General features: G+C 42.0%; 1 protein-coding gene across 1 annotated transcript; it reads left to right on the top strand.

Moving 5' to 3' along the window:
• The first annotated feature begins 95 nt into the window (after window positions 1–95).
• Window positions 96–21,149, top strand: fbh1 (F-box DNA helicase 1). The gene is made up of 21 exons (XM_085251230.1): window positions 96–896; window positions 1,165–1,320; window positions 1,893–2,515; window positions 2,599–2,735; window positions 3,089–3,236; window positions 3,331–3,512; window positions 3,597–3,671; window positions 6,744–6,835; window positions 7,376–7,544; window positions 7,624–7,843; window positions 7,953–8,040; window positions 8,131–8,226; window positions 8,340–8,476; window positions 10,112–10,208; window positions 10,314–10,480; window positions 10,623–10,719; window positions 11,637–11,834; window positions 15,390–15,515; window positions 15,662–15,768; window positions 20,530–20,664; window positions 20,749–21,149. The coding sequence occupies exons 1-21, from the start codon at window positions 878–880 to the stop codon at window positions 20,911–20,913; spliced, it is 3,234 nt and encodes a 1,077-aa protein (XP_085107356.1). The 5' UTR covers window positions 96–877; the 3' UTR covers window positions 20,914–21,149.
• The last annotated feature ends 933 nt before the right edge of the window (window positions 21,150–22,082 follow it).

Consider the following 22,082-nt stretch of genomic DNA (forward strand, 5'->3'; position numbering starts at 1 on the left):
ACACTTTAACAAACAAAGATATGGAAACTACACGGTTGTTTTTTTTTTGTTTTTTTTTTTTAAATTTACTTTTTACTGCTTTGGTGAAGAAATTTGTGGAACAAAAAATGATTTGAAGGCAAATGCTTAGAGTGCTCACTTTAATCAACATCGAACTATTATGATGCATTTTTTTTTTTTAAATTATTATTATTTTTATTCTTTTGCTGTTACAGTTGTAAATGCTCATAAGAAACATGGCTGCCATTTCAAATAAGATATGGGAATGTGTAAATGAGCCCTGTAAGCCAAACAGAGTTCTGTCTGTTATGTTAAGGGTCTACTAATCAAATCAGTTTGTCATTTAAATGGGAGGATAATCTTTTATATTTTATTTAATCGTTTTTTAAATTGATTACATTAATCGTTCTTGCTCACTTTTGCAAAAACTTTGTAGCATCTGGATCAAGCCATTGAAAAACTGGAACTTAGCTCGATGTCGCAAAATGCGAATTTCAGCTTTCCAGTAGGTGGCGATGATGCGCCTTTCAAGTTGGTTTGAGATTCAAAGAAGAACAAACCGACCAATTACACCAGACCTGCAACTTCAGAAGCTTTCCTCGAAAACAAAAACATACATGAACGTTTTCTCCAATGAATCCCTGTTAACGTTAAATTAGTCCGCTTACATTTAGGAGCAGTCGCGTTTTTAAAGTAGTTTTTGCATTAGCAGTACTTCTGGGAGAAGTACCGCTAATGTTAGCAGGCACACACGGGCTAGCAGTGATCGTTTGTGGACGTTAGCTTGGGTGTATTTTCAGAGGCTGTTCGTGTGTAAAGACTTTACGTGAAATTATGGGGCTTTGTTACTGAAAGATTGTAGGTGTAGCAGCAGAAAATGGAGGTGTCTGTTAAAGGTAAGTTCAGGATTTAAAGCTAAGTACACTGTATGTACTCATGTACTACTTTTGAAATGCACGTATACGAAAAATAAAGTTTTAACGAGATTTTTTAGACTTGTTGCCTTGTTTTATCCCACAAAACTGAATATAATCTTTAATGGTAAACTAGTTAGCAAACAATTGTAGGCTGAAATCTAAGGAAAGGCTTACCCTGCATGCAGGATAATCCCAGTACTGTGATTTGAATTGTTCTGCCACGGCTGGATGTTGTGTGGTTTCCTAGGAAAGGCCAAGAGGAGGCACCTGAATGCAGAAGACTGTGATGGACTGGGACAAAGAGCAGTCCTCACCCGGCCTCACACCTTTAACCAGAGGATGGGCAACCGTGATCCGAACCGGGGGCTTTACCCCAGGACACCCACTAAGCGGCCAAAGTTTGGTAATGTGGTGTAAAGCTTTTATTACAGTGTGGAACACTGAGCATGTGACTTGGTAAATGTTAAATGGACTGGTTCTTATATAGCACTTTACAACTCTATATGAGCACTCAAAGTGCTTTATACAACTAATTAATTCACCCAATCAATAACTGTTAAGTGCTGACTGCTTAACAGATGACCTGCTCTACCACGTGAGCTACAGCCACCCCAGCTTCTTTGTGTCATGTCTTTAGGAGGAAGACACAGTTTTTGTAGTGGACTGTAAACCCAGCAGTCAAGCTCTGATTGAAGTGCACTGCATTTAACTGTAAATTTAATGCAATTTTAAATATGAGACCCAAAGATATGTTGGAGCAAATAAGGCTGAAAACCACCAATAAAACTATCAGAGATCGGCAAAGACCTTAGAATTTGATAAATCAACACTTAGCAGCTCAGTGACACCAAAAGAAATGAAAGAACACAACAGACAACCTTACTAAACTAAACCAATGATTTATGGATGTATTTTTTGCCTTTTGACAAAAAGTCTAAAGAATCAGATTATAAATCTTTGTCCTTTTTCTCTTAGCACCTGCCACAGGAAGTCCTTCTGGGAGACAGAAGGGTATCAATGAATTTTTTTCTGTGGCGAGAGTCCTCAGCTCCAGTCCGCACAAATCCTCCCTGCCTTCCACCTCCAAGGAAGAGCCAAGAGCTGCAGAAGAAGAGGAGGATGAGGATGACGATATCAGCCTGTTGGCTGTACCTTTGGCACCACAGCTCAGGGTAACAGAGGAGGAGGAGATCGATGACAGTCTTTTAGCTGCTGTGATGATGCCAGAGCCTGAGGCAGGCGAGGAGGAGGAGATTGACGATGCCAGCCTGTTGGCTGTTGAGATGATGCCGCAGTCTAAGGTGAAGGAAGAGCAGCAAGTGGATTATCTGGAGGGAATGACGGCTGAGATGTTTGGGAATGATGATGAATTTGACCAGTGTGACATTGATAATGAAGAAGAGGAGGTGGAGGCCCTTCCCGATGCCCACTTTGGGCTCCTGGGCAGCAGAAGCGGCTTGCTGAAACCCCAGGGCTGCATGGACGACCTTCCAGAGGAGGTGCTGAGAGAGGTGCTGTGCCTCCTACCTGCCCAGGACCTGTACCTCAATGTCAGGCTCGTTTGCCATCGCTGGAGGAACATCGTCCAGGACAGCACGGTAAGATGACACCAAACAACAATCGCAAAATGAGCACGTGGAGCGAAATGTCAAAGTCATGTTGGATGTGCTTCTCTTCACAGTTTGTGCCTTTCAAGAAACAATACTATCGCTACATGATGAGAGAGAGGCATACAGAGATGGAGATCTGCTCCATCCTGAGGAACAGCGGTATAACAGGGCCAGCACCTTCAGAGCACAGCATACGAAAGCTAGTTGTGTAAGTTACTCTTTCTTTAATAAGAAAAATTACAAAACAGTTGAAGTTCTTGTAAAATATCCACCACATGAAGTCTCGCCTAGAACTGCAGAAAATTATTCATGTATTTCTGGTTAATATGATTCCAATATGACTGTTTTTGATCTGACTGGGAAGGTTGGTTTGGGAAGTGATGCAAGTCTCTCCTGTATACGAGTTGCTGTGGCCACCCTCACTGTAAAAAAAAAAAAAAAAAAGTGTAAATAAGCTGATCTCACATTGTGTGTGTGTGTGTGTGAGACTGGAATTTGATATCAATTTCTCATTTTTAAAAGGTCACTCTGTGTGTTTGTGTGTGTTGTCTTTATTATCAGTTTAATGGCTCAGCATAAGGTTGGAGAGCGCTTGAGGCCAGATGACGTTCTGGAGCGTGTAAAGAAACATCGCCTTTTCCCTCAAGCTGAGGCCTCCATCAGACTGCGTATTTCTGATGTTCAGAAGCACTTTAACCTTGGAATTACTGTATGACTCACTCATTAATACATAAAAAATGCCATGTGATCATATAGAGACAATCTGAGTTTTAAAGTGTGTCCACAATGGATCTGATTTCCAGGGTCCTAACCCATATGCAGCCATGGCTGTCATACTGATCCTGAGTGAGGGTGTTGGTGATGTGCAGGCCTTAGTGTCTCTGCTCACGGGCTGCATGTCACACTCGGCCATCACAGAGTACCTCTGCCACATGGCCATGATGCTGCTCGCTTTAGAAAGGAACAAAGTCACTGTCAGTAACAGGTAAGATGAATAACGAGTAGCAATCCAGATTTCTGTTCTCATCATTCGTCACACTGTTTGTTTTTCTTTTTTCTGCCTGCTCAGGTTGCATTACAACATTTACTATGTCCTCCACCTGATGGAGAATAGCCCGTTCCCTGTCAACTCTCCACAGAGCAGGTGAGGTCAAAATATGTTAGCTCTGTAATACCGATACAGGGACGCTAAATATCGATATTTTATTCAATACTTTGAGAAGACTGAATAAGAGCGGCTCAGCAAGCTTTCTTTCTGTATGTGATTTGAAGCGTTTCTCTTGTTGTTGCAAGAATTTATTCCAACTGATCCTTTAATTCTCAGCAGTTTCAGTCAGCTCTGGTAAACTCTCATTAGGTGAAGCCCATTAACCGATTAAGATAAGAAGAACTTTGTTTATCCCGAGGGAAATTCTTTTGTCGCAAACATGCTCAATGCAACAAGAGAAAAAATGAGCGCAGATAAAATAACATAACTATTACTACAAGTAATTATGACAAGTGACATAATGTTAGTGCAATGAATAAAGAGAGTAGCAGCATATGATGGGGGGATGAAACAAACATTCAGTAACATACAGGTGAATAATATTGCACAATCTGAGTGAGAACAAAATACAATCATATTAATCCTAGAAAATCATCTACCGATGAAAGAAGAGTTGTACAGTCTTATTGCCACCGGCAGGAAGGATTTCCTGTGGTGGTCAGTTCTGCATTCAGAGGCGATGAGTTTTTTTTTTGTTTGTTTTTTTTTCCTACGTGTGCTCCGATGGCCCATCATGGAGGCGTAGAAGGGTTGTCCATGATACTGAGACACTTTTCTAGCATTCTCCTCTCAGACACCTCCATCGGGTTCTCAGTCTGACACCCAGGACAGAACCAGCCTTGTTCAGCCTGTTGCTATCAGCTGTCTTCACCCCACTGCCGCAGCACAAAGCTGCAAAGAACACAACATTCTCTACCACAGAGTGATAGAACTTGGTAAATATTTTCCTACAAACATTAAAGGACCTAAGCTGCATCAGTAGGAAAAGCCAGCTCTGGCCTTTCTTGAAGACAGCTTCTGTGTTCTTGGACCGTCCAGTTTACAGTCAGTGTGTACCCCCAGGTACCGGTAGTCCTCAACTACCTCCACAACAGCCCCTCTGATGGTTACAGGGGTAGGAGGAGGAGCATGCTTCCTAAAGTCGACAATCAGTTCCTTTGTCTTTGCGATGTTAAGTTGGAAATGATTTAGCTCACACCACACAACAAAGCTGTCCACCACACTGTTGTATTCCTCCTCCTTTCTGCACATGACATGACTGAGACTTGTACCTGAAGTCAGACATGTAGAGGGTAAAGAGGAATGGTGATAGGACAGTCCCTGTGGCACTGCCGTGCTGCTTAGGATGTTATTCAAGTGGCAGCTCTTCAGCCAGACATGCTGTGGTCAATTTGTTAAATAGTCCGTAATCCAAGCTACCGTTGATGCATCCACCTGCATTTTCTTGAGCTTATTGCCCAGCAGTGATGGACTGATCGTGTTAAAAGCATTCGAAGAACATGACCCTCACAATGCTCTCAACAATGTCCAGATGAGAATAAGCCTGGTGCAGCAGGTAGGTGATGGCGTCCTCCATGGCGATACGGGGTTGATAAGCAAACTTTAAGGAGTTCAGCCAGGGCTCCACCAGCAGATGCAGGTGAGTCTCTCCAACGTCTTCATGACGTGTGAGGTCAGAGCCACTGGCTTGTAGTCACTGGGGATCGACGGGTTGATCTTTTTGGGGACAGGAACCAGGCAGGATGTCTTCCAGAGTGATGGGACCCTCTGCAGTTTCAGACTCATGTTAAAGATCTGATATAGAGCTCTAGACAGCTGGGCAGCACAGCACCTGAGGGCCCTGGAACAGACACTATCAAGGCCAGCAGCTTTGCTGAAGTGGAGTATGCACAGTTCCCCTTTGATGTCATCTGCTGAGAGGGACAAAGAGAGACAGGCTGAGGGAGCAGGAGGGGGGGGGGGGGGGGATGGAGAAGATGGGAAGAGCTGGGGTGGGGGGGGGGAGGGAGGGATGGAGAAGATGGGAAGAGCTGGGGGGGGGGGGGGGGAGGGATGGAGAAGATGGGAAGAGCTGGGTGTGGGGACAGGAGATGCAGGGCAGTCAAACCTATTGAAGTGCAGATTTAGGTTGATTGCGCATTCAACATCCCCATCCATCCACACACCTCTTTTGTCTCAGGCCAGTAATGGCCCACATTCCCTTCCACACCTCCCTGGTATTGTTTTCTTGGAGTTTGCTTTCCAGCTTTCTTCTGAGGGACTTGTTTCCCTCAGCAGTCTTGGCTTTAAGCTCCTTCTGCACACATTTCAACTGTTCTTTGTCACAGTTTCTGAAAAATCTCTTTTTCTTGTTTAGCGTAGCTTTGATGTTACCTTGGGTAACAAGGTTTATTGTTGGGGAAGCAATGAATGTTTTTTTTTTTTTTGGGAACCACATTTTCCGCACAGAAGTTGCTATAGTCTGTAACACAGCCAGTCAGATTGTCAAAATTGTCCCCATGAGCATTACAGAGAACATCCCAGTCCGTTGCCTCAAAGCAGCCCTGCAGAGTCTCTTCTGTCTTCCTTGTCCATCTTATAACAATTTTTGTGACTGCAGGTTGCCTCGGGATGATAGGTTTGTAAAAGGGCTGGAGGTGGACAAGGTTGTGATCAGCCCTGCCCAGGGGAGTAAACAATGATGATTATGACGAGGGAAAACTCTCACGGTAGATAATATGGTCGAAGACCAATTGCTAACAGTTCAGTATGTTTATTACGCACAGCCGTCCTCACCTTAACGTGACTAGAGGAACACCAGCGGTTGTTTACATAAAGAGCGAGTCCTCCTCCCCTTATACCGTCATAATTACTTGCAAGTTGCTTAAACCTTCCTTGATGGAGGTTCAGTCCTTTTCTTTTTTTTTTCTGGATCTAATCATGTTTCAGCTCATGATGTTTGTTTAACTGTCTTAAGAGGGATTCAAACTGCAGGCCAAACTAATTCACTGGAGACCATTTTTTTCTGATTGATTTTTGCTTATTCACATAATAAACTAACAGCCAGTGTGATTTTCTTTTTTCTGAACTTGTATATGTAATATTCAGCAGACATTTAAATAATTAGAGCTGGACTGATGCTTGAGGAGTTTTAGCACTTTTTTTGTTTGTTTCTGGTGTCTCTGCTAGGCGGCCCCAGATCCACCTCACGCAAGAACAGCAGCAGATCCTCAGCCACAATATTCAGGATGACCACGTGGTTAAGATAATAGCATTTGCAGGTACAGTAAGGAAGTGGAATTGGAGACAGTGCCCTTACATGAATCTTTTAGGCCAGCCAGAGTATGTGTCACTGGCCAGTGGATTGAATGTTTATAGAAGAACAACACTGCAATATCCATTTTTATTAACTTTTCCCATTCGTTCCCATTGCGTGTACTGTCTGCACTAAATACGTTTAATGCTATAGGATTTGAGACATCACCAGGGGGCGCTCTTTCTCCTTTATAACACCTTGGTAAAATGGGTCTAATATGCTCATTTTTATACGCTCATTTCTTTATGTTATAGCTGTGGGATTGCCCTGGAGGAGCATTACATGATTACATGAAGCCTTTTAGCCTGAAATGAGCCCTTTTACCTCCGGTCTCTTTAAGGTTCTGCAGCAGACAGTGGTATAAAGATGCCGTCAGCCCGTAGGGAACATAGATGTAAAATATGAATCTTTTGTCATCAGTGCAGCTTGTGTGATGTAGGCTACATTTGCAGATGACGGGTCTTTGTGTCGTAGCTTCATTAAAGGTCAGTGCTGTGTGACACAGGTACTGGGAAGACTACCACACTAGTGAAGTACGCTGAGCAGCGGCCGGACCTTCGCTTCCTTTATGTGGCCTTCAACAATTCTGTGGCTTCGGAGGCACGCCGCCGCTTCCCCAGGAACGTGGACTGCAAGACCGTCCACTCGTTGGCCTATAATGACGTAGGGAAGAGGTGAGAATCAGAGTTCTCAGATGCTCGTGATGGCAGGCCTTCGTTTTAATACTATCGTGCTCTCTTCTCTCCCTTTCAGATACAAATTCCGTGACAAGCTGACCTTTAACATGAAGGCTTTCGCCATCAGTTCTGTTCTGCCCAAAGGCCGCGGTGGCTTCACCAAGGCCAAAGTGGTTATGACAACCCTCAATGCCTTTATGGCTTCTACAGATGAAACCATCACAATAAGACATGTTCCCAACTCTCGTGTGACTAAAAACAACTTCCGCAAGGATATAGATCATGATGAAAAACTGGTATAAACGTTTTAAAGTATATAAAAGATCGGCGCTGTACCTATGAAGTAAATTATTATGAAGCTACATCTAAAGTGTGTTTTGTGTTATCATGAAATCCTTGTTTCAGTTGGTCGTCCGTGATGCACAGAGAATCTGGAAAAAAATGAAGGATCTGAATGAGAAGTCAAAAGATGCCTATTACATGACCCACGATGGTACGCCAACTGTGAAATGAAGAAATATAATTATGTTTACTACGTTGTGTAAAGAAATGATGGAGGATCCCTGGAACATTTCATTCCCAGGTTACCTAAAGTTATGGCAGCTCCAAGACCCAAAGCCTTGCTTGTCGGGTGCATACAATGCTCTTTTCATTGATGAAGCCCAGGACTGCACTCCCGGTACTGAAATACTCCCACAGGCTCACATGTTTGCAGAAAAGCAAATCCTTGATGATTTAGCTCAGCTTTTATGCTTTCATGTTGTCCACTGACTGTTGTTTGTTTTGTTTCAGCCATCATGGATGTGCTGCTGTCTCAGAGCTGTGGGAAAATCCTGGTTGGCGATCCTCATCAGCAGATCTACACCTTCAGAGGAGCTGTTAATGCCTTGAATGTTGTTGAACACACCCACATCTATTACCTCACCCAGGTACACACAACTACCCAAACACACCGTGGTAAACGTGGACAGAAAATGCATCAGATGTGTCAAAGTTGACAAATACAGCAAAAGAAGAAAGATGCACTATACTGCCAAAAGTATTCACTCACCCATCTACATCATTGAATTCAGGTGTTCCAGTCACTTCCATGACCACAGGTGGATAAAATCACCCAGGCATGCAGACTGCTTCTATAAACATTTGTGATAGAATCGCTCTCAAGAGCTCAGTGAATTCCAGTGTGGTACCGTGATAGATGCCACATGCTCCTCGCTACTAAATATTCCACAGTCAGATGTTAGTGATATTATAACAAAGGGGAAACGATTGAGAATGACAGCGACACAGCCATGAGATGGTAGGCCGCATAAAATCACAGAACGAGGTCAGCAGGTGCCGAGGCCCATAGTGTGCAGAGGCTTTCTGAAAAATCAATCGCCGCAGACCTCCAAAGTTCATGTAAGCTTCCGATTAGCTCAAGAGCGGTGGGTATAGAGCTTCATGCCTGAGCAGCTGCATTCAAGCCTTGCATCATCAAGCGGAATGCAAAGCGTTGGATTAGCCCCTTAGTTCCACTGAAAGGTACCCTTAACGCTTCAGCATACCAAAACATGTTGCACAACTTCATGCTCCAAACTTTGCAGGAACAGTCTGGACCTCAAATGTGCTTTTGGAATAATCATCAAAAAGAATGTTTTTGTTCCCATAAACACACTCCTACATCTTGTAGAAAGCTGTCCCAGAAGAGTTGAACTGTTGAATTTGGGATCTGTTTATATGAAAGAGGAGGCATCAGATACAGTCTTGTGACATGTAAATAAAGCTTAAACTCAGCTTTTTGGCCATCCGTTTTCCATTTTAGCACAGTGCGACCACACCGGCAGTTTCCTTCGGCATGTTGTCAGTCAGTTTGGAGTTCCAAGGAAAAGTTAAAACCTTAAATCTAGTAGTAGCTAATATTAGCTAGTAGCTCATAGTCATGCACATCAGCAGTTACAATGCACATCAGGTTGCAGTTGAAGAAGATTAAAGGACATGTGACCATCTCACTCATTCAGCTTAAACGTGGGAGATTGCAGCTTCACTTGGGCTGATTCTTCCAAATATTCCAGCAGGAATTATGATGTCACTAGGAAAAACTGCTATCAGTTTCAAGTAGCATGTTATCTTCACTTAACCTGCTTATGTTGGCGTGTGTCAAGTAGCTGACTGACACCTGCAAGCAGGAAGACAACTGCCTCGTGTGCATCTTTTCCTCCTCTCACCCTAAATAAATCGGTCACAGCAGATGGCCGCCCCTCCCCGAGCCTGGTTCTGCCAGAGGTTTCTTCTTGTTAAAAGGGAGTTTTTCCTTCCCACTGTCGCCAAGTACTTGCTCATGTCGTATGATTATTGGGGCTTTCTCTGTGTTATTGTAGGGTCTTTACCTTCAAATGGTGACTGTTGTTGTGATTTGGTGCTGTATAAATAAAATTGTATTGAAGCATGTTATAAAGTTTGCAGTTATACTTTCCCCTGCTATTCAACTGTAAATTCTAAATGTCTTTATTAAAAAAAAGGATCAAGCATGTATAATCTTTTTGCTCCTATTATTAAACCTTCATGCCATTTATGTTGTCCAGAGCTTTCGATTTGGTGCTGAGATCGCCTATGTGGGTGCCACCATCCTCAAAGTTTGCAAGGGAGTTCAGAAAATTCTTGTCGGAGGAAACCAGAAGGGTAAACTCTTCCTAAAAATGAAAAAATATGTGGTTTTTCAGAACCAGTTTCAGTTTTTTAAAGACTTGAGCATAATTGATTTTGACTGTTTTATTTATTCTGTAGGCGGGGTGTGTGACAATGCTGCAGACAGAGTCGTTGAGGCTGTGGGGGCAGGTGCATGCCAAAGCCGAGGGAAGACAGCCATCTTATCTAGGTGCAATTTTGGCGTGTTTAGTGAAGCCGTTCGACTTACAGATGCAAATCCCAGCTGCAGGCTCCACTTCATTGGCGTGAGTGTGTATCCACATATAATTATACGAAGGGATGCGTTACGTTGCGGGTTAAATTTGATCAAAAATGAAGACTTTATTGTTTGTTATCAATGTATGTAACGTTTAGAAATCAGTACCTGATATTGATATTTTCCCTCAGGATATAAAGAACATCGGGCTGGACCGTATCATGGATGTATGGCACCTGCTGCAGCAAACAGGGCAGCAGCTCCAAGAAGGAGAACGAAGACCTCACTGTAAGAATAAAATGATACACAGCAATGGAATATAGCATTTCTCATAGCATGAGACTATTGTGACAGGAGTATATTTGTGGTATATTTGCTTTGCCAAATAAATAAATTGTATGCATGTTTTAATCCATCTGCTCTCTTTCAAACTGCATTGACCACTTTGTAGACCATCTGCTCCATCTTCTGATTGGAGTGGCTCTATAGCTTGCCATTGATACCAGAGCCGAACATATCTTACCAGCCACTGTTAGATTGTGGGGACTGAAGGTGGCTGTTTAGCAGCAACTTTCAAAATCCTAATAATCATATTGTTGCTTTGTTTAGGGGAAGAAAAAAAAAGTAAATAACAAAGTGTATCTCTGGCCCATGAAAATAAAGTTTTTATTCTGTAATTATAATTTATTTCCTTTAGGTAAAAGGCTTTTAGTGCTTTCAACAGCTTTGTTTGTGTAGGTTCAGTCATCCAGGTCAGGCGCTTAACTTGAAGGTAATGGGATTCATTTTTTAGGTTTCCAAAGATGTTTCACTTCTCATCTGAAAAGTTTTGTTCAGTTCAAAAGATTTGGTGGGGAGTCCGGTTCTCAAGCACTTTCATTTACTGTTTGTTTAAAAAACTCATGAAAAGTTCCCAAATGTGTTTTGGAAGTTCAGGTATTCAAAGATCCATGAGGTAACATCTTTCCTCTGATTATGATCCAAATATTAAAGATGTCCACGAAGTCCATAACCCTGCAGTGATAATCAACCTTATTCATACTCCTCCTTTTAACCACGATCAGGACATATTTAATAATCTCTTTATTTCCGTTGTTCTGTGCTGTGTTATTGCTCTAGTTTTACAAATGAAGTAAAAAAAGGAAAAACAGCGTTTCAAAGAACTCAAACTTCGGACACTAATGTTGAACTTTCTCTGCTTTCAGACATCAGGGACCCCCTGATCCGCTCGTTCGCCTCTCGTCGAAGTGAGAATCCCTTCTTTGCTTTCAAAAAATATGTTGAACAAACAGAAGATAATGAACTCCAAGCAAAGGTGACCATCGTGGAAAAGTATCGGAAACGAATCCCCGAGCTGGTGTCAAGACTGAAGGCCTGTTCTGAAAACGACTTATGCAATGCAGGTACACACACACACACACACACACACACACACTGCATTATCCACAAAGAAGCCTGGAAAAACAATAACTTAATAAAGTGACTTCAGTTACTAAAAAGAATTTAATTAATTTTTTTTAACCTTTATTTAACCAGGAAGATCTCATTGAGATTAAAAACCTCTTTTTCAAGGGAGACCTGGCCAAGATAGAAACACTTATTCCTTTCCTCAAATAAGGATGGCAAATGTCTTTTTGGGTATCAAAAGCGGGATTGATTTTAGAAGTTAAAATAATTTTGTGTTTGCTGAAAAATGAAGAAACGGCAGCTCAGTTTTTTTCCTGATTCTTGCTTGTTTCTTTAGGTTTTACATTCACTGAAAAACTGGATTTTGTATTTCCGTTTAGAATGTAGTAGGATACGATGTAACTACAATAGTGAGGAATATCGTGTCGTGGGAGGAAAAAAGACAACTTCTGCTTTCTACATGGTGCTATTTTAACCACACTCATAAAAAATCCCCTTCAGATTTTTGCATGCAGCCAGATTCAAATGTTTGCACAGCATTTCTGGGGAATTCAGACTTTTTTTTTTTTTTTTACTTTGGTGGAGCATAAACATCCATTACTTCATTTTTAGCTATTCTTGAATTTGCTTGTGTTTGCTGTCCATTTGAAAGCTCTGCTTCCAGTTCCACTTCAGTTTTTGTTTCATGATGACATAACATAATCACAGACTTGCTTCAGATTTGTCAGCTGCACATACATGATGTGAATCTCCTGTTAGTGACGTAGATCGACCAGTAAATTGAGAGCTTCGCTTTTACACTCAGCTCTTTCTTCACCATGATGGACCGGTACAGCATCAGCATCACTGCAGCTGCAGCACCAATCCGTCTGTCGAACTCCCGCTCTCTTCTTCATCATTCGTGAACAAGACCCTGAGATATTTAAACTCCTCCACTTGGGGCAGAAACTCGTCCCTAACCTGGAGTGGGCGCTGCACCCTTTTCCGGCTGAGGACTATGACCTCAGATTTGGAGGACACAATGTACCCGTTTTCTGATGGGTACATTGGGACTTCTTTCATGTGGTTGTCATGTTTAAACAATGCTCAGTTGTTGATAATGGACCCAAAGGTGTGTCAAGAAAATCCTCCCTATATCACTACACTACCAGTACCCACAGCCTCAATGCACAAAAGTTTATTCTATTCATCTGGACTAGAGATGGCACGATACCACTTTTTTATGTCCGATACCGATACCGATATCATAAATTTGGATATCTGCCGATACCGATATGAATCCGATATAGTGTTTTTTAATCAACAAAACTGTTTTTTAAAATATCTTGCTGCATTTTGCAAGTCTGCAAGTTCATACTCAAGTTTAAAACAACAACTACACTAAAGCTATTCTGTTATACCTGTATACAAAAAAAATATTTCATAGTTCAGCAATACTGATCAATCTAATAAACTTAGACCTACACCATCCTCCCTATTCTGGTATTTTAAAGAGTACTTAGCGTAAATATTAAGCAACCTAACTAATAGGGTTCCAACTCCCAGCAACAACAAAAAGAAATAAATAAAAAATAGGGAACCACCCCTCACACTCCACCTCATGATGCTTAATTGACGTAATCAACCTTAATTTGATGCAGTGTGAAAAAAAATGCACAGAAATCAATTATTTTTCAAGAAATATTAAATAGATTCAACATCTTTCTTCAACAAAATTGCAGACTGCACAGATGGTACCTTCCCAAAGGAAAAAGTACTATAGCTTACTAGGGTATATATATTAGACGTAATAGTTACTATATACAGTAATTGACTTCTATTCATTTTACATCAAATTAAAACTTTGGGTGTCAGATAATTATTTATTAAAAGCTCGACATTTTAAATGAGAATAAGAAAGAAAAGTATGTCTTTGTGCCCCCTTTTCCCTGTTCATGCCCTATCGGCCCCCCTGGCTAAACTTTGCTAGATCCGCCCCTGCACAGTTACCAGCGTCAGCTACGTAGAAAAAGATCCTGGTGTAGAAAGTAATATTAAATAAATTCTAACAACAGCTGATCAAGCTTAAACGTTCTGCTGTTGTTCAGCCGCTGGTTTCCTCTTTCTGGTGCAAAGTGGGCCAAAAACAAACAAGAGACACGGACTCGCGACAGAAAAGCCGATCAGCTGATCATTTAAGCAGTTTCACGATTGAAGTAGCAGCCGGAGAGCGAGAGGCAGTCGCTTGTTAAGCTTAACGTGGGAATGCTTTACAAACATTCAGAGATGGACTTACACACTTGCTTTACTTCTCTCGGGGATAACTTTGTCGGAGATGAAATGCCGGGTTGCTAGCGAATCTCCACATGCTATCCAGACCACCGACAGGTCCGGCATGCCACAGCTGCTCTATCACGTGATGCATACTGCTCCGACTGCTAACGTTCTGAGGTGAGTTACGGCGTGTTGCAAGTTTTGCCAGGTGCTTTCGTGATATTTAATGGATCGGATTACATTTTTTATTTTTCTCCGATATCCGATCCAGTAATTTAGGTCAGTATCGGACCGATACCGATACGTAATATCGGATCGGTCCATCTCTAATCTGGACGTAGCGTTTTCAGTGCGAGAAACGTTTTGTCACTCATCCAAGTGACTTCTTCAGTCTCAGCTCACTGCGGGTTTCCCCAATCTTATAAAAAGTACAGTTGCAGTCACTTGGATGAGTGAAGAAACGTTTCTCGCACTGAAAACGCTACGTCCAGAAGAACAGAATCTTCTTTGGGATTTACTTATCTGGATGACTGAGCATGAATCAAGACACAGCCTGAATGGTTGACAGAAGGCAGGATGGATCCTTTCATGTTTTTCTTTTTTTTTTTTTTTTTAAACTGGCAAACTGACTCCCAGCTCTTATTTTGTCCTGCTGCACCTTTGATTTCAGTCAGTTCTGCACAGTTCCTTTCTTTAACTGCATGTACATGTGAAAGCTCCTGAAATATGAATCTGCATCCAATAAAAACTTCTACCCTGGTTTGTTGTGTTGGGGTGGTCAGTACAGACTCCATCACAGTAAAATACAGTGGATTTGTTCTAAATAATTTGAAGATGATTCCAAATCCCTTTGCTGACTCATTCACATTAACCTTATAGTCTATAAATCTTCTCGTGATGACTTCATGCGTCATGCCAGGGGCTTAAATGACATGGATGACAGCCATCACTATAACCACTGCCGACACTCAATAATTTTCTATGTGTTTAATAATTTTTTATTTAATTTGATGCTGATTTGTTGAAATTGGAACAAGCACCAGGAAGTGAAGCAAGAGAAAAAAAGCAGGGGACTCGTCGTCTTCTTACTCAGTGACAGTCTTTGTCTCTCAAACCTCACCATCAGCAACTATAGACTATTTATTTTATTGTTATGGAGATGTTCACATGAGCTGGAACATCTTTTCTTTTGCCTCTCTTTTTTCTTTCAGGATTAGATGACTTTAATTGTCTGGAGGATGGAGTCTTTCTTTTAATGAGTGTTGTTTTTCCGCTCTGTGTTCTGGCTCTCCTTCCAGACTTCATAGTTGGAACTGTCCATAAGTCTAAAGGTCTGGAGTTTGACACCGTGATGGTCACTGATGACTTTGTCAAGGTTCCCTGTTCTAAGCACAACCTGCGCCACAGTCCTGAATTCTCATTTGGTATGTTATGTTTTTTGGGTTGTTGTTGTTTTTTTCTTGGACCTTTTTATCACGAGTGGCATGAAGCACGTCTAGTAAGGAGGATGATTTCTACCTGAAAGCGGGAATGTTGTTTAACTGTTGTTGTTTCTCCCCCCGACACACAGCTAAAATTCCTGACGATGAGTGGAACCTGCTGTACGTGGCTGTCACTCGTGCCAAAACGACTCTCATCATCACAAAAAACATCCGCCGCATCATCACAATGGCTGGGGTACGAAACTCTCACTGTGCATCTCACTTCTTATCCTATTGCTGTGCAGTTTCAGTAACGCCTTCACATGTAAACCTCATAATGGCATCAAAACAACACGGTCATGAGAATAGATGCACTTCATTTAAACCAAACCTTGAGAAATGACTGTGACAGCAGTTACAGCATTAAACACAACCTGGAGCACATTTAAAAGAATTAAGAAATGAGAAAATTTAAAGAACGAAAAAAAGCTGCCCCTTGCTCTCAACTCGGGACCCGCCCAGCCAACCCTTTCGCCTATTGACGCTTCAAGCCACACAGTGTCGTTGACTTCCTAGTTTCAGATTACTGCAATGCTGCTTCTCCCTTACTGTGTGTCCCGTAATTTCCAGTAAGTGGCACTGAGGGTGGTTTGGATCCATGTGTTTTCCATTATGATTCAAAGACAGAATTTCCTCCAAAAATTACTTTTCAGCACATTTTACACGTGGCAGTACAGTATTCAGGACAAAGAAGTATTTCTTTGCAGTAACATGACCAGGTTCGCATGACTTTCAGTCCAAAAATGCATCAATCCCTCTGCTGCCTTCCGGACTGAAAAACCCCAAAGCCAGGTACAGAATGTGGCCGGGGAAATTTAAATGCAGCTCCAGCTCCATGAAACAAACACAGTTGTGCTGGAAGTTTCCATACACTCATCATGGGCATGACTGTCATAATTATGTGGGTCTTTTTGGGGGGATTTCTTTGAACTATTCTTTTTCCAAGGTGGAATGATTACACAGCAGATATTTTTAATGACTTCCAAAAACAAGAATTGGGAAAATTAAATGGAGAATTGTAGATTTACAAAATTTGGTCATGTCTTTCTGAGCGATTTCTTAAAATCTGTACGTAAGTACAAGATATTCAGATGGGTCACTCCTTTCAGGATCTGGAAGACGACCCAAGCTGATTACAGGATTTATTCCAGGCAGCAGATCTTTCAGTGTGAAAATAAAAAAAATAAATAAAAAAGCAGTGAAGTAGAACAGCGACTGCTATAACAGGCAGCTGTGCCAACAATTTAAAAAAAAAAATCTTTTTTTAATACCACTTCTTGACAGTGATCACTGTTTGACAGTATATACAAACACTAATCACCCTTTCCTCAATACAAAATATAATATAAGAAGGTGCTCAGTGTTTCCCTTTTGTCAGAGGAAAAAAAGACATGACTTGCTGGACACTGAAAGTTTTTCCTCATCTTTTTTTCTGACTGTTTCTCCACTAGTTTAGCATTTAGCTAAGCTAGGGTCAGCATGAGGAGGTACCTGGGCCCTACAGAGGTTGCACAGGTAGTCCAACTCTTTCACATGGGACATCAATGCATGTCTTTGCCAGAAGGTTTGCTGTGTCTCCCAGCACAGTCTGAAGAGCATGGAGGAGATTTCTAGGAGGGTTGTTACAAGCGTGAAAGGGTGTGGAGAAGCCATGGAGAACACTGTGCTTCATCATCAAACGTGGCTGGTTTGGTGGTGCAAATTGAAACAGCCTGCAGCATCATTTTCTTCACTTTGATTTTCAAGGTGTCTTTAAATTCAGCCCTCTGTGGGATGATCATTTTCATTTCCATCAAATGATGTGACATCCTTTTGTTATTTTCAAATTCAAATTCAAATTCAAATTTTATTTGTCACACACACACAACCATACACAGTATGACATGGGGGTGAAATGCTTGTAGCTGTACAATGCCCGACCATTAAATGACAGAAGAAAAGTTTTACAATATTTACAATTTACTACAAAAATTTACAAATTAACTTAGGAATTTACAGTAAAGAATGTGCAAATAGCAGAAGAGATTATAAAGATAAGGATTATAAATTATAGGAATTATAGGATTATAGGAAATGTGTGGTGGTGCGTGTGGTGACGTGTGTGAGAGTCCAGTCTTATAGTGACGTGTTGGGAGAGTCCAGTCCTACACCTGGTTCAGGCCCCGAATAGCCTGGGGGAAGAAGCTCCTCTTCATTCTCTCTGTTTTGGCCTTAAGGGAGCGGAAGCGCTTCCCAGACCTCAACAGTGAGAAGAGTCCATTGTTGGGATGGGAGAGGTCCATCATAATCTTCCTAGCTTTGGACTTGCACCGCTTGGTGTAGATGGACAGCAGGTCAGGGAGCTCTGATTGAATGATGCGTTCTGCCGAGCGCACCACCCTTTGCAGATCTCGTCTGTCCTGCTTGGTGCTGTTCCCAAACCAGGTGCAGATGTTTGACGTCAGGACGCTCTCGATGGTGCAGGAGTAGAAGTTCTTGAGCACCTTCAGTGGCAGATGGAAGTCTCTAAGTCTTCTGAGGAAGAAGAGACGCTGATGGGCTTTCTTAACCAGGGTGTTGATGTGACAGGACCATGACAGGTCCTGAGTGATGTGGACACCCAGGTATCGGAAATTGTCCACTCTCTCCACTGGCGTGCCACTGATGATGAGGGGTTTGTAATTCCTCGCCTGCTTTGTAGTGAAGTCCACGATCAGCTCCTTAGTCTTGCTGATGTTTAGGAGGAGGTTATTCTCCTGGCACCAGGTCTCCAGGTTCCTAATCTCCTCCAGGTAGGCCGTCTCGATGTTGTCGGAGATCAGGCCCACAACAGCAGTGTCGTCAGCAAACTTGACAATGGAGGTGGTGTCGGATGTGGCTACACAGTCATAAGTGTACAGTGAGTACAGCAGGGGGCTTAAAACACAGCCCTGAGGCACTCCAGTGCTGAGTGAGATGGAGGGGGAGACTTGTTTTCCTACCCTCACTGATTGGGGTCTGTCTGTGAGGAAGTTGAGGATCCACTGACACAGTGATGAGCTGAGTCCTAGATCCGTCAACTTGGTGAAAAGCTTAGAGGGAATTATTGTGTTGAATGCTGAACTGTAGTCCACGAACAGCATCCTAACATAATTCCCTCTGCCAGTGTCCAGGTGACTCAGGGATGTGTGGAGCAGGTGAGATATGGCATCGTCTGTGGAACGATTATTATATTTTGTTCCCATATCAGTATAGATATCCAGTATGATTTTTTTTTTCTCATTGATCTGATGTATTTTGAAAGCACTGTATTTGTTAATTAGCATTTCCAGTGACTCAAAGGACTTTGATTTTCAGCCCCTTATATTTCCAGTACAGCTAAACTAAAACGTTTTCTGTTTAGGGAGGTTTTATCAAGCTTTGATTATCTTTTGTAAACATAGACTGTTGCCTGAACTCCACGATAAAGTTTTCCCATTGTAAATACAGCCCAGTCGGTGTACAGATGTTGGGAGATCAGTTTTTGCAGAAAGCCAAACACAGTTTAAAACGCACACTCTAAAAGGAGTGGTGGGGAAATTGCATGGCCATAATAGTCTGCTGTTGTTGTCTTTTCTTTTTGCTTCTTGGGTGGTTGTTGGATTCTGTTTGGGGAGGGGTATGTGGTAATGACACCTTCACCTCAGTTTTTTTTTTTTTTTTTTGAAAAAAAAAAAGTGCACACAGAGTTTGAAACTTTGGTAACACAACAGCAATGAAGTTAATGCTGCCATCGCAAGTGCAGTTTACGTTTACAGTTTACCCTCTGTCTCCTCCTAGATGGTTTAAGGATTTTATATATACGTGTGATGGTTAAGGAAACAGATTCCAATACGATAGCAGCTTTAAACAGTGAAGGAATCTCCCTGAAGCAAGAAGAAACAGAAATAGCTGATCATGTTTGCTCTGCTTTTATACTTCCTGTGTTTTCTCAAGTGGCTTTCACTTCTCTGTCTATAAATTACTACCTAAACTTATGGGCCCTGTATTGTTTCTTTTTCATGGAGTGTTGTTACCACGGTAATTTCAGTATTCATCTGGAGGACGAACTGCACCCACTGCACCACCGTAGGGTCTCACCAAGAACTTCATCTCGATACCTAATGGGAGTCAGGGTGCTTTTGCCTAACCTGTAGAGGTCTGTGCGTCCCTCGATGGATATGCTTCCCAGACCATCACTGATCCACTACCAAACTGGTCATACTGAACAATGTTACAGGCAGCATAATGCTCTCCATGGCTTCTCCAGACCCTTTCACGTCTGTTACATGTGCTCACGGTGAACCTGTTGTTATCTCACAGGGCATCAGTGGTAGAACTGCCAATTCTGATATCATATGACAAATACCAATGCCAGGCAGTGAACACAGGGCCCAGTAGAGGATGTTGGGTCCTTAGGCCACCCTCACGAAGTCTGTTTTAGATTGGTCTGAGACTGAAGTAACTGCCTGTCTGCTGGAATCTTCTCCATTCTCTTAGACTGTGCTGGGAGACACTGCAAACCTTTTGGCAATGAAAGATAATGATGTGAGACTACCTGTGCAACCTCTGTAGGTTCTAGGTATCATATCATGCTGCCAGCAGTGACGCTGACTCCAGCCAAATGTAAAACTATTGTCAGAACGGCCACCTTATAGCTGAGTCACTAAGACCAGCTACTGTTACTATGGGCATCTATTCGTTTTGTTCTTGTACATAGACGATTCTTTTCATGTTCAGCCTTGTGAAACTCAAAAGCTAAAAGTTGTGCCACATGTAGTTTGACATGGTTTATGCTTTACGAGTATCAGTGCACATCACAGCAACAGCTGGGTGACACGGGTGGGCTGGATCTGGCTCATAGGTTTGGTTTTTAGCGTGCGCGCTCCCAGACTGTCTATCAAATGTCCTGCTCCTTGTATTCCAGGCGGTTTTATCCATATAAATGAAACTGTCTGCCATTTCTCACTGTTATCTCTAGGAGTACTTTTTTAGGTCAGAGATGCCCAGTTCCCTACTGAAGAGCGACCAGCCTCTCCCATGCTCCATCGCAAACTGTCCCAACTGCATCACCCCAGGCTCAGCCTTCATCATGTGCCGACAGCAGATGCGATGTGTAAGACCCTTCTTTGATGTAAAGGATAATATTATAATATAAGAATATTATTTAATTCTTGTTTCTACTTTTGCCCTCCTGCAGACCGATGGGTTGTCTCAAGGCGGGCCGCTGTGTGAGAAGTGTGTGTGGACCCGCGTCGGGCCCATCGCCTTCCTCATGACCGAAGACGTGCTCTCAATGGCCGAAATCCCACAAAGACTCGACCTGCCGGTCCATCATGCATTTTTCCTGGAGCTTTTTTTCTAACTGCTCGTCTTTAAGGAGCTACAGTGATACGGTCCGGTCGGGAAAATAGATCGAAATGCTCAAAGCAGGACACAGACAACTGGGGTTAATGTTTAGTTAAACAGACCGACTACTGAAAAAGTATTTTGTCTGTTGTGATTATTTTTATACTTTTTGTATAATTTTTGTGATTTTTGAATTGGAGAGTAGAGCCTCCAGCCTGTGTGACTATTAAAAAAAGTTATACTACAGAATAATTTGTAACTTTTTGCAGTTTTTAAGAATGGTCCTTGTTTGTAATCTCATTTTGTTTTGCTTTACAAGCCCATCTGGTTTGTGTTCAAAAGCAATGACCGATAATTATAACAGGAAACTTCAGTTTCTGTATTGTTTCATCAAGTTTAGTTTTTAAACTTAGAAGTTAAACAACTTCCAGATGGCTGGTGGGGTGACAGAACAAATGTGTTTGCATGCACTAGTCTTAACTGAAAAGCTGTACAAGTTCCTTGAGTTATGGAAAACAACAAGAAAGACAGGAAGAGCAAATGTTACTTAATGACGGCAAAATGTTGACATATTTCAAGTGAGGTTACTGTGGAAGTGGTGTTATCAGTGTCCACTTCCTGCTGCCACAGTCTGAAGTTTGTTGTGAGATACGAGACTGCAGTGATCTTATTTGCAGAAAAAGAAAGCTGTAAGCTCACACTCAATACATTTAACACAACTTGTCAAACATGAGGCTTGGGGGCCAGATCCAGCCTGCCAAAGACTCCCAACATGGCCCACTGGAAAGCTTTGGAAAAGGTGAAGTCATACATAAACATTTAAATGACAAAACATGACACTTACATGACCCTGGTTTAGTCGGACAGCCCTTATTTAAACATCTAGCACTTACGCCCAAAGTAATGGTACGTATTTAGTCATGATGTGGATATCAACCTGAAGCACCGCACAAACAACTTTTTTTAGTTGCCATCATATGAAGGTCACAGTTACAAATGGAAACACCTGCTGTAATATTAACATTTTCCGTGATACTAAAGATATATATATATATACAAAGAGGAGACTTTCAATTTCGATCTTTAGATTTTCTCAGGAAGAAGAGCAGGTGGTGCCACAAACATGTTTTGCCTTGTTTTTTTTTTTTAAACTTTATACAGAAAACTTTGGCGTGCCGCTGAGCA

This window comes from Mchenga conophoros, linkage group LG17 (assembly GCF_057382185.1).
Source record: "Mchenga conophoros isolate Kocher_MC1m ecotype Shallow Benthic linkage group LG17, M_conophoros_male_GT1.1, whole genome shotgun sequence".
NCBI classification, from domain to species: Eukaryota; Metazoa; Chordata; class Actinopteri; order Cichliformes; family Cichlidae; genus Mchenga; species Mchenga conophoros.

Bases quoted from the DNA above. Each gene is read 5' to 3' on its own strand.
- fbh1 (XM_085251230.1), top strand. The intron at 6,836-7,375 runs GTACAGTAAGGA...TGTGTGACACAG, and splicing joins TAAGATAATAGCATTTGCAG to GTACTGGGAAGACTACCACA. The intron at 7,545-7,623 runs GTGAGAATCAGA...TCTCCCTTTCAG, and splicing joins TATAATGACGTAGGGAAGAG to ATACAAATTCCGTGACAAGC.